The 17,663-nt window shown below is 47.8% G+C and overlaps 1 protein-coding gene across 1 annotated transcript in view; it reads left to right on the plus strand.

The window, feature by feature from the left end:
- Positions 1–17,663, plus strand: part of crocc2 (ciliary rootlet coiled-coil, rootletin family member 2) — a 274,117-nt gene that overhangs the window by 191,691 nt on the left and 64,763 nt on the right. The window contains exons 27-31 of the mRNA XM_067994800.1: positions 5,989–6,373; positions 7,105–7,313; positions 10,365–10,485; positions 14,885–15,048; positions 16,511–16,951. Of these exons, the coding sequence (XP_067850901.1) occupies positions 5,989–6,373; positions 7,105–7,313; positions 10,365–10,485; positions 14,885–15,048; positions 16,511–16,951 (1,320 nt within the window). The remainder of the gene's footprint in view (positions 1–5,988; positions 6,374–7,104; positions 7,314–10,364; positions 10,486–14,884; positions 15,049–16,510; positions 16,952–17,663) is intronic.

Below are 17,663 nucleotides of genomic sequence, written 5' to 3' on the forward strand. Positions count from 1 at the left end.
CAAGGTCCTGCAAACAGCAATGATCAGTTAATGTGTTTTCTGGTCGTATTGGTTGAGGGAGCAATATTGGACAGGACACCAGGAGAACTCCCTGCTCCCCTTTGAATAGTTCCATGGGATCTTTACACCCACCTGAACAGGCAGACTGGGCCTTGGTTGAACAACTCATCTGAAATATGGCACCTCCAAAAGTACTGCACTGGAACGTCGGCTAGATTATGTGCTCAAGCCCTGGAATGGGACTTGAATCCATACCTTTCGACTCAATGGCGAGAGTGCTACCACTGAACCCAACTGACAAAAGCTGTACTATTGGGTGAACTGGTGTCTCAGAGTGTCGTAAAACCAATGTGTTGTGTTAGACGGTGAGGGCACGCGGTAGATTCACACATTGGGACTGAGTTTCTGCAGATCTGGGAGCTGATAGTTGCTCCCCTGACCCCCTCCCAAATTCTGGGGTCACTGGTATTTGGGCGTGCACCATTAATAGCACAAATGGGACACCACCTCAGGAAACTAATTTTGGGTCTCAGTCATAGTGTAAAGATACTGAGCCAAAGATACTGAAAGAAAAAATTGCCCCGTTTTTATCATGGGCCAGTGTCCATACTGTGATAGGAGCATAGGCATTACTAGAAGGAAAAAGATCAAGGTCCATCTAGTTTGCCTTCTATCATCCTGGTTGTCGCACAATACAACGCAAATGGAGTTGTTGACTAATCAAAGCCAACCATCTCTATCAATTAGAGTACAAAAGACCCAGACATAAGGCGAGGAAAACACCAGTGGTGGAGAGCTTTGGGAACCATTGATCCAAAGTCACCTGTTCCTCCCAAATAATGCTGCACTTACCACATGGTATGTCTCAAATTACTCCTATATTGTAACCAAAAATGTTATTTTCTGAAAGAAATCTCTCTAATTTGCATTTGAATGAACGAATACTAACTGCTTCCACCGTCTCCCTAGGGAGCCTGTTCCATAGATTGACCACTCGCTCACTGAAATATTGTCTCCGCAGATCAGTTTTGAATTTATCCCCCTTCAGGAGCAGGCCATGCCCTTTGGTTCAGTTGCTCTGTGATTTACTTTATTGTTTGTTCTCAGGATATAGGCGACACTGGCAAGGCCAGCATATATTGCCCATCCCTAGCTGCCTTGGAAGCTGTGGTGGGCCTCCTCCTTCAAACAATGAAGTTCTTGTGGCGATGGTGCTCCCACAATGGTGTTAGGTAGGGAGCTGCCATAGTTCATCCAGTAGATTGTATATTGTACAGCAACGGTGTGCTGGTGGTGGAGGGGGTTGAAATTGAGTCTTGTTGCAGGGGTACAAGCTGCTTTGTCCTCGATGCTGTTGAGCTTCTTGAATGTTGTTGTGCTGCACCGATCCAGGCAAATGGTGTATATTCCATCACACGCCTGACTTGAGGCTTGAAGCTGGTGGAGAGGCTTTGAATTACATTAAGGAAATCCCAGCCTTTTCATTTTTAAATGCCTCCACGCCCTAGCAACACTGAATACCAGTGATGCACAGGTGTCTCTTGCCCCCAGTGTTGCTAAAGACCCAAATGTGGAATGATGTCATCCTTTCATATCATAAGCTGGAGGAAGTTATGACTCATTCAAAACTCAATATTAGACAGGCAGTCTGAGAAGGGACGAGATGCCACTGCTGGAGATGCACTGGCTAAATTCGGATAGGTAGGGATGGAAACGTGCGAGGGCATGAAGCTGGACAATGAAGAAGAGGCATTATAGGAAGATGGTGTGGTCACCCATGTTGAACATGGAAGAGAAGTCGAGGAGGACAAGGAGGAATATTGAGCCTAGTCATACTGGGTAAAAGGAAATGATTCACTCCCATGTAAGGTGATTGGCAAAAGAAACAGAGGTGACATGAGGACAACATTTTTCACATCCAGTTGTTGTGATCTGGAATGCGCTGCCTGAAAGGGTGGTGGAAGCAGATTCAATAGTAGCTTTCAAAAGGGAATTAGATAATTACTTGAAGGGAAAAAATCTGCAGGGCAATGGGGAAAGCTGGAGAGTGGGACTAATTGGATGGCTCTTTCAAAGAGCCAGCACAGGCACGATGGGTCAAATGGCTCCTTCTGCACTGTATCATACTACGATCTGGCACTGTACAACCGGTATACTTCTTACTGACAGCTCTTGGACATGTAAGGGACACACCAGGTAAAAGGGATAATTCACTCCCATCTCGGCACTGCATGTCTGATGTGTGTCCCAATGTCAGCTCATGCATGTATAATGATGTAAAGTGAGTAGCTACATAGGAGCTGATGTTTTGAGAAGGGGATAAATGTACTGGTGATGGAGAAGGCAGTACAGTCTTGCAGCTGTATTTCCCATGTATAATACATATTCCATGCTCAGCTTTTACAGAATATGTTCTGCAGACACACAGGCTCCGATATTAGCGGGGAGGTGGGATGGCAGCGGGGAGGTGGGATGGCAGCGGGGATGGGGGGGGGCGATTGGGCGTGTGGGTAACCCACCCAGTAAAATCCATCCGTTCCCATGCGATCGCGGGTAAATTGGAGCCACTTAACGTGGCTTCTGGGTTTGCCGTCGGAAACCTGCACAGCGGGCAAACTGTGCACCTGCAGCACAGGCTGTCAGCTGGATGAGCTCTATTTAAAGGAGCAATCCTCCAATGGCTGCTCCTGGAGGAAACACCCAAATAGCACAATGGAGCAGCCCGGGGGAAAGACTGCTCCTCGATTCAGTGATGCCTCACTCCAGGTGCTACTGGATAGGGTGAGGAGGAGAAGGGATGTCTTTTACCCAGCGGACAGGAGGAAGTGGCCTGCCTCTGCCGCCAAGAAGGCCTGGCTCGAGATGGCAGAAGAGGTCACCAGCAGCAGTAACATCTCCCGCATCTGGATCCAGTGCAGGAAGTGCTTCAATGACCTAACTAGGTCAGCCAAAGTGAGTACACTTACTCATTCTCCTACATTCCCTCTTCCACATCACCGCCCCCACCCCCCAATTCATTCTGCACTGCCAACACTACTCTATCACATCACTCCTCACACCTACTCAAAGCTCATCCTCAAATTACCTGCACTTCCTCACCTCCTCATTACTCACCCCACCACTACCTCTCAACCCAATCCTCATACAATGTTATGGCTCTGTCTCATACTCACCCTCTGATGCATCCCTTTCACGGTCAGCCGCAGCAAACCAATGCATTCAGCGGTTGGCCACGTCACCATCACTCACTCACTTGTCTCTACTTTCTCCCCTTATAGGAGAAGAGAGCCCAGAATGCACGGGAGACGACGAGGACCGGAGGGGGTCTGCTCACAGATGCGGAGCAAGAGGCGCTGGAGCTGAGCCGCACCCTCGAATGCCTGTCCGTTGGGGACGCTGAGACTGACTCCAGACAAACGTCTGGTGATAGAACTTTAACATTCAGCACACACAATATCAATTGATGTTAACATGCCTTGCCGTCTTTAGCACCTCAACATCTGTGATCATGCTTAATATTGCCTTCTGTTCTCTTACAGGGCCTTCAGCGACCGCTTTGATGGCAGAGGGCGATTCCTCAGAGGACCTGCCGGCCTCTGAGGGTGCACCATCACATCTGAGCGAGCCATCAGCCAGCGCAGATACACGCACCTCGGTGGGTCCCTGCCCTCAGTTAGTTGGGGTCGCACATGGTGAGTTACCACATACATGTGAGCACGAGCAGACATTGGTGGCAGGGCCAGCTGTGGAGAGTTTACATCGGTGGCAGCACTCTTCTCCAGGCCCTGCTTGGCTGGACACAGATGCTGAACCCTGGGGGCCATCCATTAAAAGAAGAATGATCGAGGGGCAGCAGCACATTTGCGAGGTGCTGGAACAGGTGCCACGTGCACTCTCCACAATCACGCAGAGGATGGATGAGTCCAACTCTTGCATGAGTGGAATGGTGGCGCAGGTAAGGGAAGGCATCTCTGAGATACTGTCACATGGACGTGAGGGCATCTCTGAGATAGTGTCGCGGGTAAGTGTGGGAATGTCTGCGATGGAGGGAAGGCTAGCCTCCATGGAGCTTCAAGCACGGCTCACAAATGAGTCCATTCAGGCCCTGACAAGGGCCCTTCGGACTCAGGATAAACAACATTCTGCCGCCTTAAACAGGCAGGCAGATACACTAGCACTGGCCTTACAAGGCTTCACACATGTCCTCCAAACTGTCGTCCAGCAGAGTGGTAGGAGTGATGTGGGCCTGGCCCAGGAGAGGGATGATGGCGAAAGGGGACATGGAAGGCCGGACGACGCTCAAAGCGCCCCCACGTCTCACCCGTTGCCCCCTCTCAACCAGTACCAGCAATGCTGCCTCCTCTCCAGGTGGCCGAGTCTGCACCTGCACAGCTGCAGATGGAGCAGTCTTTGGAGGGGCCCTTACGGGCACCGAAATCCAGAGGGCACAGCCCAAAGCATCTAATCGGTCAGGGCATAACCAAGAGCAACCTGCCACTACCTCTGCTGCAGCCACAGGGGATGCACCACGTAGAAGTAGTCGGAAGAGAAATGTGAAGGTTTTGTAAGCACAAAGGGGATACACAAGGATGTTTGACAGTTGGACATGTTTTTTATTTATATTTGATTTTTGTTAAACACACATTAAATGTTATTATTGTCTCCACTACTGCCACGTCTTGGCTATTCTTGACTGGCTTCTGTAATAAAGCCTTTTCATGAGTTTCACCATGAACACCCACACTTGATGCCACCCATTGGGTCACTCGCCAGTGGGTGTATGTGTAGTTGCAGGACCGTTTTGTGCAGAGTGGGGGGGAGGCGGGAGGGCTGGTGTGGCCGCTGCTCTGTCCAGGTGGTGAGGATTGGACTCTTCACACTGTCTGATGTTAGGAGACCCGTTCACATATCAGTGACTCCCTGGCCTGACGAGCAGCCAGGTGAGCCGCAGCTCTGCCCATGGGATGCTCCTCTGCCTCCTCCTCCGCATCCTCCTCATCCTCCTCCTCCATGTGTATGGCAGATGTGGATGGGGCCTCCTCAAGCGGCACCTCTCTCTGTTGTGCCATGTTGTGCAGGCACAACAGACGACTATCTTGCATCTCACTCTGTCTGGTGCGTATTGAAGCGCTCCCCAAAAACGATCAAGACACCTGAAGCGCATCGTGAGCAGCCCCATAGTATGCTCAGTTGTAGACCTGGTAACAATGTGGCTGTCATTATATCGACCCTGTTGCTCAGTGGTGGGGTTACTCAGAGGTGTCATGAGCCACGTGTGCAGGGGATATCCCTTGTCCCCGAGGAGCCAGCCCTTGCAGGTGTTCGGTGGGTGGAAGAGGGGCGGGATGTTGGACTCCCGGAGGATGAAGGAATCGTGGCAACTGCCAGGGTATCTGGCGCATTCGGGAGGTGCGCGCGCACCCGAACGCATAACTGGGGAACCCGGAGGTCAGCGGGTTCGAGCCGGGCTCCGAACCCGCTCTGGATTTCTACAATTTTAGCAGCCCCCCCGCCCCCAACGCACCCGCTCCGCCATCCAAAAATCGGCCCCGCAGTTTTACTCAGCCTCACTATGTTTCAGTGCTCTGTGTCAGAACTGCTGTTGTGACTGGAAAAGAGAGAAAAATGTCCACACAATCGCATAATCTTAACAGAATAAGGGACAGAAAGGGGTGTGCTTACTTTAGGAGTAACAAACCAATGCCACTTCCTCCACTCTTGGCTTACTCCCTTGCCAAAAGGTCAATAGCAAAGTGTCAATGGTCTGTCTTGTTGATTAATTTCTTAGCTGTTTGAATGTGAAAAGGTTTACTTTCATGCCAGTTACGCCAGTGCAAACAGTGAGACTCCCAGACCAATATCAACCTATTACAACCATGTGGATAAACTGAAGGGCCTCTGATCAGTGTGCCTCGCTCCCCGATGGTTTCAGCTGGTCTGAAATACTGTTGATACTGACAAGTCCAGTGTGTTGTTTGCTCTTTGCAGGTTGCCAACCTCCAGAAGAAGATAGCAGACGTGGAAAGTAAGTTCCAAGGACGAGAGAAAGAGCTCCTTGAACAGCTGGAGGATTGCCGTGTGAATGAAAAGAAGTTCCTAGACCGCAGCCGCAATCTGGAAATGAAGCTGCAACATGCCAAAGGGGAAGCAGATGAGTTGACGCTGAAGATCAGTGCCATGGAAGGCCGTGTAATTGGTCTAGAAACAGAACTGGCCAAGGTGGAGACTGCCAAGAAGGACATGGAGTTCAAGTTGGGCAGCTTGCACTCCACACTGCGCAGAACCCTAGGAATTGGCCGTTCCGGACACACGCAGAGCCCAGGCTTTTCTGGCCATAGCCCATCTCCGCGGAGACCTCTCTCTCCCACTAAAGGTATGGAACGGCGAGCAATGCATATTTCAACATATTCAATAACTCTTGAAGTGTTTGCTGCTTGGTCCGTGTGAACCATGTGATTATTATCGATTGGGCCTCGTGCCTACCTGTTCTGGAGCAGGGATTGTTCCCTGTGCCCAATTCGCACCAGCTGGTTGGTGCTATCCAATCCCTACCCCCTCATCTTTCTAAAATCTGCCCTAATCCAATCTGGTGTCCTAGTTTTTGAACTGACGTTTTCCCTTTCTAATTGGATCATATTAACCTTATCATATTGTGGTCACTACACCCAACTGCTCACCTACATTTACCTGATCTATTTCAATATTCATAATCAGCTCTAGCAATTCCTCCAACCATGTAGGCTTACTAACATATTGCTTGAGGAAGGAGTCCCGTACACATATTAGGAATTCCATACCCCTTTTTCCATTTACACCCACTCCCAATCGATAAGTGGATAATTAAAATCGCCCAGAACAATAATTCTGTTCTCACAGTTTGGTGGTCTTTAATACAAGAGGGTTTTTTTGCCTCTCACAGGGGATTACATGACTGCAGGGCTGGGGGAGCGGGGTGGGGAGGAAGGGCGTGTCTACTCATGATGCACCGGCCATCATGGTGTAGGGCAGACTTGGTGGACCAGCTGGTCTTTTCCTGCCCATCAATTTCGTACGTTCTTATGTTCCAGCCTATTAATTGAAGTGCGTCTGTTTTGCAATCCCCAGGCTTTGACAACACTTTCACCACTACGACAGATGGACGGGGCAGCCCAATCCCACGAACCGGATCTCCCGACCGCAGCCGCTCAAGCTCTCCTTACCGCTCCATGTCACCTGTTCGAGGTGAACAGTACACAGCTGACATTGATCCCGAAGTAGTTAAAGGTGCCCTGCGAGATTTCCTGCAGGAGCTTCGTGACACACAGAAGCACAGGGTCAAGTATCTCAGAGATCTGTGCTGTATTCAACTTCTCCCATTGCACTACTTATTTAGATTAAATGAATCCATACTTGTGTGAAAGTGTTGCAGGTAACCCAATAACAGCAACTTGCATCTACGTGATGCCTTTAACAAAGAAAACCTCCCAAGACAATTCACAATTGGAAATTGATAGGGGAATGGTCACCATGTACAGAGGGAGAGATTAGCAGGGTCGACAGAAGGCTTGGTTGTAAAGATGGGCTTTGAGAAGGTTTTTAAAGGCAGAGGGAGAAGTGTAGAGGACAGAGGTTTAGAGAGAGATTTCCAAAGAGTGAGAATAAGATCCCGAAGACTGACAAAAATGGTGGGAAGAAGGGAGGTGAGGTGGGGGAGGGAATGTATGTAAGGACAAAATCAGGGGATTGAAGGGCGCAGGAGAAGATGTAAGCCTGTATGAGGTGGTAGAGTGGGATGAGGCCTTGGAGGGATTTGGAAATGAGAATTTTAATTTTGCTGCTTTTGTGGACAGGAAATGAGTGTAGGTCAGCAAGGATTGAGCTGATGAACAAGTGGGACCTAGTGCAGGAGGGTATTGGGATAATTAATTGTCGAGATTCAGGAGGAGGCAGGCAATATTGCAGAGGTGTAAATAAGCGGTCTTGGTGGTGGATTGGGGGAGGGGCTTGAAGCTCACCTTGGGCCGAACAGGATGCTAAGATTTCTGCAAGGTCTGGTTCAGTTAGAACGAGTGGCCAGGGAGTGGGAGAGAGTCAACGGCAAGAGAACAAAGTCGATGGTGGTGCCTGAAAGCGATAGCTTTGGTCTCCCCATCCTCCATGGACATTGCTTCTGCGCTTCACGCCAGATCATGTTGTTCAAATTCGAACCAAAAATTTCCATCCAAATGGCTTCAGAGCAGAATAACATCCCCCCATTTTTACCTCGTCACTGGAGAGCCTGCACCAACGATAAGGTAAGAATTCCTCTCAGCACTAATTAGTGCAGCTGTTACCCCACCTGGATTAAAATGGAGAGGAATTTTGGTCTGGGTGCATTAATAGTTTATAAAGAGAGCAAAGCCGATCGCAGTTTCTCCCCTTACGTGCCTACCTTGCAGTTGCCTGGCTCACAAGCAGTGTTTAATGTATTTTCAGCAGTATTCTTCAACAAGTTATCTACAGCCAGGTTAGAGATTGGCTGTTTGATAGCACAGCACCAAGTCAAGATGCGTCTAGAGGCCAAGATTAGAGTCATGTGTCAACTGAAGAATCACATTCCACACTTTTGATTCCTCCATCTTTGAACCTCAGATGTCAGTTTAGATTCCTCTTAGGATGTTATGAATACAGCCCAATTTATTTCTAAAATACTTTGGACCCCACTCACTGATGTGAGGTTAGTTTGTGCTGGTGAGGCACAAGACGTAGTGAAAACTCCATCTTTTTGCCATTATTGGAGTGTGAAAGAAGGGGGAAGGGCAGATGTCTTCATCTTCTACCTCAACATCATCAGATCTGAGTACTTCTTTTATTGAGAAGGGCAGAGGCCCATGGTGCAGGTTGAAAAGGGTCGGAGAAAAAGTGAGATAAATCAAGAATTGATGGTTACATAAAGAGGGCTTGGATTTTAAAAGCTTGCCAACTGCAGAAGAAGGGAACACTGAACGCTTATGTTCCAGTGGTTTTTGTTCTGAGAAAGCACACTGCAGATGTACTATTGGTGATTCCTATACTCAAAACCACCAATGTTCTGTGCCACATTTCCCATCCTCTGCAGGACCACTGTGGGCAGGTGCTGAATGTCAGTCAGTTTCCACCCCACATCAAGCAGGGGGCAATTGGTAGGAGAAATGCTCATCTCCTCCCCCTCCCCCCACCCCCACCCCAGGCAGCGCTGACATGCCTCCTGTTGATCAACTTCAGAGCAACATCAGCAGTGGGTTGGGTAGTGTTCACAGTCTCAGCGGTAGATGAGCAAGCTGTGTGAAAGCATGTGGAAGGAGAGTGATGTGATGATTTTTGGAGTACCGCAAAATGGGATTATGTTGGTTCCGATTTGAGCTGCAGTGACTTGGCAAGCACTGAGCGGAAGTAAAGTGTCTCCCTGCAGAGGTTGGGGAAAATCATCAAAGGGGCCTTCGGCAAGCTGCTGTCATTTACCCTGTCTCTGGGCAAACGGTAGCTCTGCAAGTAACAGAGATGTGAATCTGTTACTTGTTTGTGTAGGGAGAAGAAACCTAGGAAAGAAAACCCTGAGAGACACATCCTCACGGGGAGATGGAAAATACCTTCAGAATGGCCTCTGGATAAAGAGAATAAGAAAAAGAAAAAATGCCCTTAGAGATGAGAAAGAAGGAAAGAACTTGTATAGCACTTCAGGACATCCAAAAGTGCTTAATATCCAAAGAATTACTTTTTGAAACGCAGCAGCGGATTTTCAACACAGCAAGATCCCAAAACAGCAAATGTCATGAATGAACAGTGAATTTGTTTTTCGGTGATGTTGGTTGAGGGAGGAATGTTGGCCAGGACACCAGGGAGAACTCCCTGCTCTTCTTTGTATAGTACCATTGGATCTTTTACATAAACTGGAATAGGTAGACAGGGGCCTTGCTTTAATGCCTCATCAGAAAGATGGCACCTCTGATAACGCAGCAAATCCCTCAGAACTGCACTGGAGTGTAAGTCTAGATTATGTGCTGAAGTCCTACAGTGGAGCTGGAACCTCCAACCTTCTGACTTTGAGGCGAGAGTGCTGAACTAAGCCAAGCTGAGATTGAAACAAAGTTTACGCCCCAAAAAAAAAATTGGTTGCACTATGCAAATATTAGGTAAAATCCCATCCGGCCTAAAGAGGCAGAATTCTGACACCTCCCTTGCATGGTACTTCACTGAAGCTGGCCCACTGCTTTGGCACAGTGCCTGCTGAATGACAAAAAGTAGGGGTTTGTTATGGTTCTGCCCAGCTTGTGCCAGTGCACGTGGTCAGACTGTATGCCCCACGCCAGCATTCACATCCAGTCAGGAGGAGATTTTAAGAGCTGGTCATTTTCTTCCCTCTTTAGGACGAGGCTCACATTCAGCTGGCGAACCTGGCACGGCAGCTGGCGGAGATGGAAGCAGACCGGGACCGGACCAGCGCTCGCACTCAGCAGCTCCAGAAATCCCTCGCTGAGGCAGAGGAAGGTCAGTCACGCGATGTGCGAACTGTAGATGGTAACTTATCGGCTGGAGGGTGCCACTGTGTGCGTTGGAGCCCAGGCGCATTTTGTCGCAGAGTGATGCAGTCCGGGGTTGTGCTCATGATCCTTCCCACATGTTGAGCTCCCGCTCTCAGCTATGCCTTTGTGTGAAGGATGGCGCACAGAGGGCAAGTGCTAACCAAAGCGATGCAGAGAAATTCAGAGGGAGAGTCACACAGACAACTGTCTGTGCACGTTCTAGCAGCTGGTTTCAGAGAGGTATTTACAGAGACCTGCGAGGTGTTGCCTGATCAGCCTTGGATTCTCGGTGGTGTGGGGTGCCCAAGAATATGGGAAGGGGAGCATAATCTGTTTAATAGATATCTCATCTTCAGGGACAGACACAAACCTCATCGCCAGGAGGAGTTCAGTGAGAGCAGCCTCACTCACATTCCTCAGATGTATTTGTGTATTTAGTCCCAGGGTGCCTTTGAAAGGCGTAGTGCAGAGAACAGATTACATGCAAGCTGACACCACGTGCATATCACATGTGTGTGATATGATATTGCTTGCTACTTGTACAGGAACAGTGTGCTGGTTTTAGGGTTCCCCTGATCATCTGGGACAGATAGATGGAGGCCACCAGCAGCACAGCTTCCCTGCACTGAAACTTCTCTTTCTCCGTCTTGCAGCATACACAGTTCACAGTATTACATGTAGAAGAGGTTACACTGAGACATGCACAAGCTCGTCCCCTTTTACCTGCTGTACACAGAACATGTACAGGAGCTGATATTGAGGCATGCATGAATCGTTCAGTACCATATGGGAGTGAATCAATTTGTTGAGTGTTTAAATGCGCACTGAGACATATATGAACTAGTTAGTGCCAGGCAGGAATTAATTGTTCTCTTTTACCCAGTGTATTTTATCTTCTCCTTATCACAGAATCGTTGATTTGCTGATATATTTTAAGATGCCTGTGCTGAAGTGAAGGACCCCTGAGAAAGTAGAGGGCTGATTTTCATGGACGGGCTCTGTCCAGGGGCAGCACGCACTGCGTCCAGGGAAGTAATGGAGTGCTGGGATTTGCCTCCGGCCCTTGTTATAATGAAGAGGGAATACTTCGGGGTCTGGTAGAGCTGCTTTTTTGGGCACTAGGCCAGTGAGGACAGAAAGATCGGGAGCAATTTGGGCCTTAAAAGGAAGCAGAACCATTGAAGGGGCAAGTACAGTAAAAGCCCCATGGCAGATCTTCACTTTTTAAAGATAATGGGGGCAGGATTTTTATAGTGCCAGCTTCCGATGACTTGGGGTAAGGTTTTAATTTAATTTCCGTGTGCCAGAAGCTATGATTTGCATCTTGGTGGTCTTTGTGGTAACTTAAAGGGTCCGTTCCTTGTGAATGAGTTCGAGTTGCTGTGCCAGTGCACCACAAGCAGCCATCTGGGCAACTCTGCAGTCTGCCTCGGAGGGAGTTAGTAAGAGGGCAGCACTGTGGTGCCAAGCAGTAGGTTGGAGGAACAGAGAAAACAAGCGTAGGTATGAATAATAGCAGCGAGGTGCTAGTTGGACAGTGAGGCATTTCATTTTATTCCAGGTGTCATGGGCGGGTGCACTGTCAGGGAGAGGGGTGGGGGAGAGGAATTCCTACCCTGTGGTAGAGAAACAGTTGCTAGTGGCTCAGGAGAGGCCCAAGCGAATACCATTAGCAGTGATCAAAGAGGCTTGTGGTTGTTTCTCATCGCCTGCCTCTAAATAAGTTGATTTCAAAGGGGATGTGGCACAGTCCTGAACACGGCCTCCATTACTAAATATAAATACATTCTGCAACAAGTACTGAAGCGATAAAACAAAAGCAAAATACTGCGGATGCTGGAAATCTGAAATAAAAAACAGAAAATGCTGGAAACACTCAGCAAGTCAGTCAGCATCTGTGGAGAGAGAAACAAGAGTTATCGTTTCAGGTCAATGACCTTTGTAAAACCATTTTTAACTCAAAATGCCAAAATCTTTTAAAAAACCTTTCTTGATGATGCCGGCCTACTTCTTAAGATAGATAGACCCTAAATAGCAGCTCTGAAATCAGTGGTCGCAGGTATTTTTGGGAGCAGTTTGCCCCTGAACTTCCCCCTCACCCTTGCACTAGAACAGGAAATCTGAGTTCAGAGTTCTCTCACATTGATTTGCATGTGATTTACATTGCTCCGCCTTCTTCAGGTGTCGTCAGGTGTAACCACCTGAAAAGCCGCACAGGAAATTCTGATGTGGAGATGCCGGTGATGGACTGGGGTTGACAATTGTAAACAATTTTACAACACCAAGTTATAGTCCAGCAATTTTATTTTAAATTCACAAGCTTTCGGAGGCTTCCTCCTTCGTCAGGTGAACGATGTGAAATCGTCAGGTGAACGATTTCACATCGTTCACCTGACGAAGGAGGAAGCCTCCGAAAGCTTGTGAATTTAAAATAAAATTGCTGGACTATAACTTGGTGTTGTAAAATTGTTTACAATAGGAAATTCTGAGGCAGTGCTATTCAGGTATAGAATGGAGGAGGGGGGGGTGGAAAGTGGGGGTGGGAGGAGGGGGAAGGGGGGGGAGGGGGGGCTAGGAATTAGCAATTGTCCTGTGCATAAGTACCCATTTTCAGGTGTTATTGGGGCATTAAACCCAAGGAAAATTGCCCCATAACAGAGTCATCCCATTGAAACGAACACTCTCTGCGGAACAAGAATACTGGCCATAACTCAGAGGTCCTGTTCAGTCTGACCCTGAACCCTAAACTGAGCCAGACTATTTTATTGGAGTATTTAGATACTTGCTTGCCCAGGAAGCATGGACCTCTAGCTTTGAGACAGTGAGTAAATGGAGTGAAACAGAGTGCTACCAAATACCTCCAGCCTCCAGAGACATGAGGTTTGCTGGCTGAATTTCAGGAAAGGAGCAGAGGAGATTCTGTGATTATATATTTCTCTCAATTTGAGCAGTGGACACACACAGCTGTGGACAGTGTGTGGATTGGCAGGTTCAGATTAACAAGACAAGAACCGAGGCCTGCATCTTATGCACAGGCCCTCTGCAGATTTAACCTCAACCAATTCCTTCTGCGGTGCAGTTGGCTAATTGAAAGATTGGAATCATATCCTCTTCATGACACTCTTGACCCTCATCGGTCATGCGAGTTGTGTTTCCTGCTGCTGTCGGTCGGGGAGTAGAGATCCTTAAATTGGAAATCAAGATGTAAAATATATCCTTATTGAGAATATGATGGGTAGGGACCTCTGGTGGATGGAAATATTGTCCCATGTACTGAACTAAATAGGCCAGGAAAAACCCGAATTGGATTCTTGGTCTGTGCTAAATAAGCTTGATCTCAATTGGAGTGGCAGTGGAGGACATAACAGTTGGCCTCAGACTGCTTGACCTATGGAAGGGAAACTCAACACTGATTGCATATGGGTGTGGGTGTGTGAGTGTCTCAGCTATGATACCTCCCACAACTGATCAACATGTTTACATTCATTGCCCAAGCTCACCCTTGAATAAGTTTCTCTCATACTTTACTCTGTCGTATTAATTGGTCTGCTCTTCAAGTGTACCCTTTAAAGTTCTTAATGGTTCCAATGAGTGCATCCCCTGGAGAACGCAGCATCTACCTGTTTTAGTTTCACACCTGTGCATAAAAGTGAACCGATCCGTACCGGGCCGAGAACACCAAAGCTTCAAAAAAACTTGCTGGAACTGGAAGTAGTCACTCTAGGGCGATGTACTAGGTCAGCATATTCTCCTTTTACATCTAGGAGCTGGGTTCAAATAAGGCTCAGAGTAACGGGATAAAAGTCTCCAGTGACTGTGAAGTTCTTTGTAAAGTGATTTTGGAGCAGTCTGAAGTCAGTGCCCAGTGGATATTGGATCCAAATGACAAAAATGTCCTCAGTAACTGATCGTTACTAAATTAGCACAGAGGATATAAGAATGGTTGGTGTGGAGAATGAAAATATCATGCAGATGCACTCGGGGTTGTTCTTGTGAGATGTAAGTTAATTAATGCCTTTGGGGCAGTTAGATCTTTACTCTTCACCTAATCCTTGCTGTACCTAATTTGGGGGCAGTTGGAACAGTGTAAAAAGAGCAGTGCAGAGTGCAGTGCCCTCCATCTATTCTAAGCTGTATCTGACCTGGAAGTGCTTGATGCTGATACTGGGTGCAAAGCATGTAAAAATATATGTTTTTTCTTCCCCCTCCCCCCAGCACCTAACATCCTTACTGCCAGATTACAGATTACGATAACAAGCCTCACAGGGCCTCTGTGAACGGGCTGTGGCCTAAAATGAGACCTGCATTCTGACACATTAGATCTGAACATACAGTTTTTAAATTTCTATATATTGTTTTTGAAGGGAAGCGTGGATTAGATGGAAGGCTGAACAATACTCAAACCGCGCTCATGCTGCAAGAAGAGACCATAAGATGTGCAGAGAGAGAGAAGAAGGCCCTGGCTGAACAGGTGGCCACGTTAGAGCGGAGTCTGCAGGCATCTGAGGGGGAGAAGAGAGCACATCAGGTAATGGCACCTGAAGGGAAAGTTGGGCAGGATTGTTGGCCAGTGCCCTTTAACCAATACAGATGCTAACCATCAGTCTACTAAACCTGATAGTCAGCATTCCTACTCACATGTCAGCCCGTTAATGTTCCACAAGAAAAGTCAACCTTATTTCATTGGCATTGAAGGTTGTCGGCATCAACCATTAAAATCATTTGGAAGATGGCACCGGAAGCTGTTGGAACCAATCAGTTCGGTTGGAGGACAGGACTGAAGGCTGTCAGAACCAACCTGAACTTACTTTCTCCCATTGTTGGATGCACACGAACTTGAGGCAGGAGAATTTTCAATGAGCTGATGATTTCTGAGAGTTGCAGTAACTGGTGCATTTATTTAGCGTTTGTCCCTAAAAAAAAGTTATACACACCAAATAAGCTGCTAGAATGCCGCTTTTAAATTTTTCTCATTTTCCGCAGAGGAATTTTTCTGGGATATGCCTGGCTGTTGCCCTGTGTGAAGGTTTATTTTCTTCAGAACTGTTTTCAGCCATTTTTCTGAGGCAAGGAGAGAGTTAACCTGGTGCAAATGCACAGTTTGGAAACTAAATGGAGAGTAGGGTTGGAGTGGTTATGAGTTTAACTTAACTTATATAAAAAAGGCACCAAGAATCACACTCAGAATTATAGTAGGTGTCAAAATGCAGGAAGATGAATCAAGTATCAAAATATCCTGTTGGTGATGGGGAAATACCCCAGAGCCCCCCCCCCCCGCCACCCCCACACACACACACACCCCCGCCCCAGGAAATAAATCTCCTCCTTCAGTCATTTCAAAATCTACCACTGGCTACACCTTTATTTTTATGTACCGCAGTAAAAGTGATCAAGATTATAAGATGAACCCGTTGTCTTCACCCACCAAAGGCTTTTTAAAATCTGATGATCAGCTTTTGCTAGCTTTCAAGGTTGGTTTGAAAGACTCGGCATTAGAATTTAGCATTGTTATTCCAATTGCTGAAGCTCACCAGTATATGACAGTGTGATAGAGCACAGGTTCATCGCCATGGTTTCTCACATCCCAACATTGGCCACATCACTGCAAGGTGTACCAAACAGGAACCTGCTATTTACCAGTGGGGAGAGGGAAGACTAACCGTGCTCCACTCTTATCCAAGTTGGAGCATTGGCAGAGGCTGAGAACCAGGTTACCTCTCTACTTCTCTTGGCTAACGAATGATGCTTGGCACAAAGAAACCAAAAATAGTGCAAGGTGCTGGGGGACCCATAATCACTGCCTATAGGAGAGGAGGAAGGAGAAGGGCGAATGGTGGGAGGAGAGAAGGATGGTAATTGCCTTTTGAGTACACAATGATGGTGATGATAATGCTGGCGATTGACATGAATTCTTCACACTTGGGGTATATATGCCACATCCAGGAGGTTATAAGTGTAAGGATCAGCTCTGTAGTATTTGTCCCTTGCAGGAGAAGATCAATAAGATGAAGGCAAATGAGACAAAGCTGGAAGTCGACAAGCGCAAGCTGAAAGACGCAATGGAAGCGTCTGAGAATCGTACCACCAAGTTGGAGCTGTTACGACGCTCCATGGAGGGGGAGCTGCAGCGAGTGCAGCTGACGCTGAACGACCGGGAGACCGAGGTCCAAGTCCTTCAGGACCGAATCGAGACGCTTCAGCGGCAGGTGGCCGACAGTGAGACGAAGGTCGGCTCTCTCCAGCTCACCCTGGATCGGCTGTCGATGACCCTGGCCAAGACAGAGGAAGGCGAGAGCCACCTGAAGGACAAGGTACAGAGCCTGTCGCTGACGCTCTCAGACACGACCGCTGGTGCTGTAGTGCTGCAGGACCGGATTTCTCAGCTTCAGAAAGCCCTAACGTCCAGTGAACAGGACCGACGTGTACTTCAGGTAAAGACCAGTCCAATCCTCAGCTAAGTGTAAAGATACAATACATTCACATTCCCTCTCAACTTACAGAAATTCCATGCTTTTGTTACCTCCAAACATGACTATTCCAATGGTCTCCTGGCCGGCCTCCCACCTTGCACCCGCCGTAAACTTCAGCTCATCCAAAACTCTGCTGCCCATATCCTGACTCACACCAAGTCCCGTTCACCCATCATCCCTGGGCTCGCTAACCTACATTGCTCCCGGACCAGCAACACCTCGAATTTAAAATTATCATCCATATTTTCAAATTCCTCCATGGCCTCATCTCTTGCTATCTCTCTAACCTCCTCCAGCCCTACGATCCTCCAAGATCCCTGCATTCCTCCAATTCTGGCCTCTTGTGCAGCCCTGATTTCCTTTGCCCCACCATTGGCGGCCGTGCCTTGAGTTGTCTAAGCCCTGACTTCTGGAATTCCCTCCCTGAACCTCTCCACCTCTCTCTCCTCCTCTAAGACACTCCTCAAAACCTACCTCTTTGACCAAGCATTTGGTCACCTGTTCTAATATCTTCTTAATGTGACTCAGTGTCAATTTTTGTCTGATTACGCCCCTGTTAAGCGCCTTGGGATGTTTTACTATGTTAAATGCGCTATATAAATGCAAGTTGTTGTTGTTGTTGGGGGGGTTGTAGGCCAAGCATTAAGTGCACAACTAGAGGACACAGGTTCAA

Source organism: Heptranchias perlo, chromosome 13, assembly GCF_035084215.1.
Source record: "Heptranchias perlo isolate sHepPer1 chromosome 13, sHepPer1.hap1, whole genome shotgun sequence".
Lineage (NCBI taxonomy): Eukaryota > Metazoa > Chordata > Chondrichthyes > Hexanchiformes > Hexanchidae > Heptranchias > Heptranchias perlo.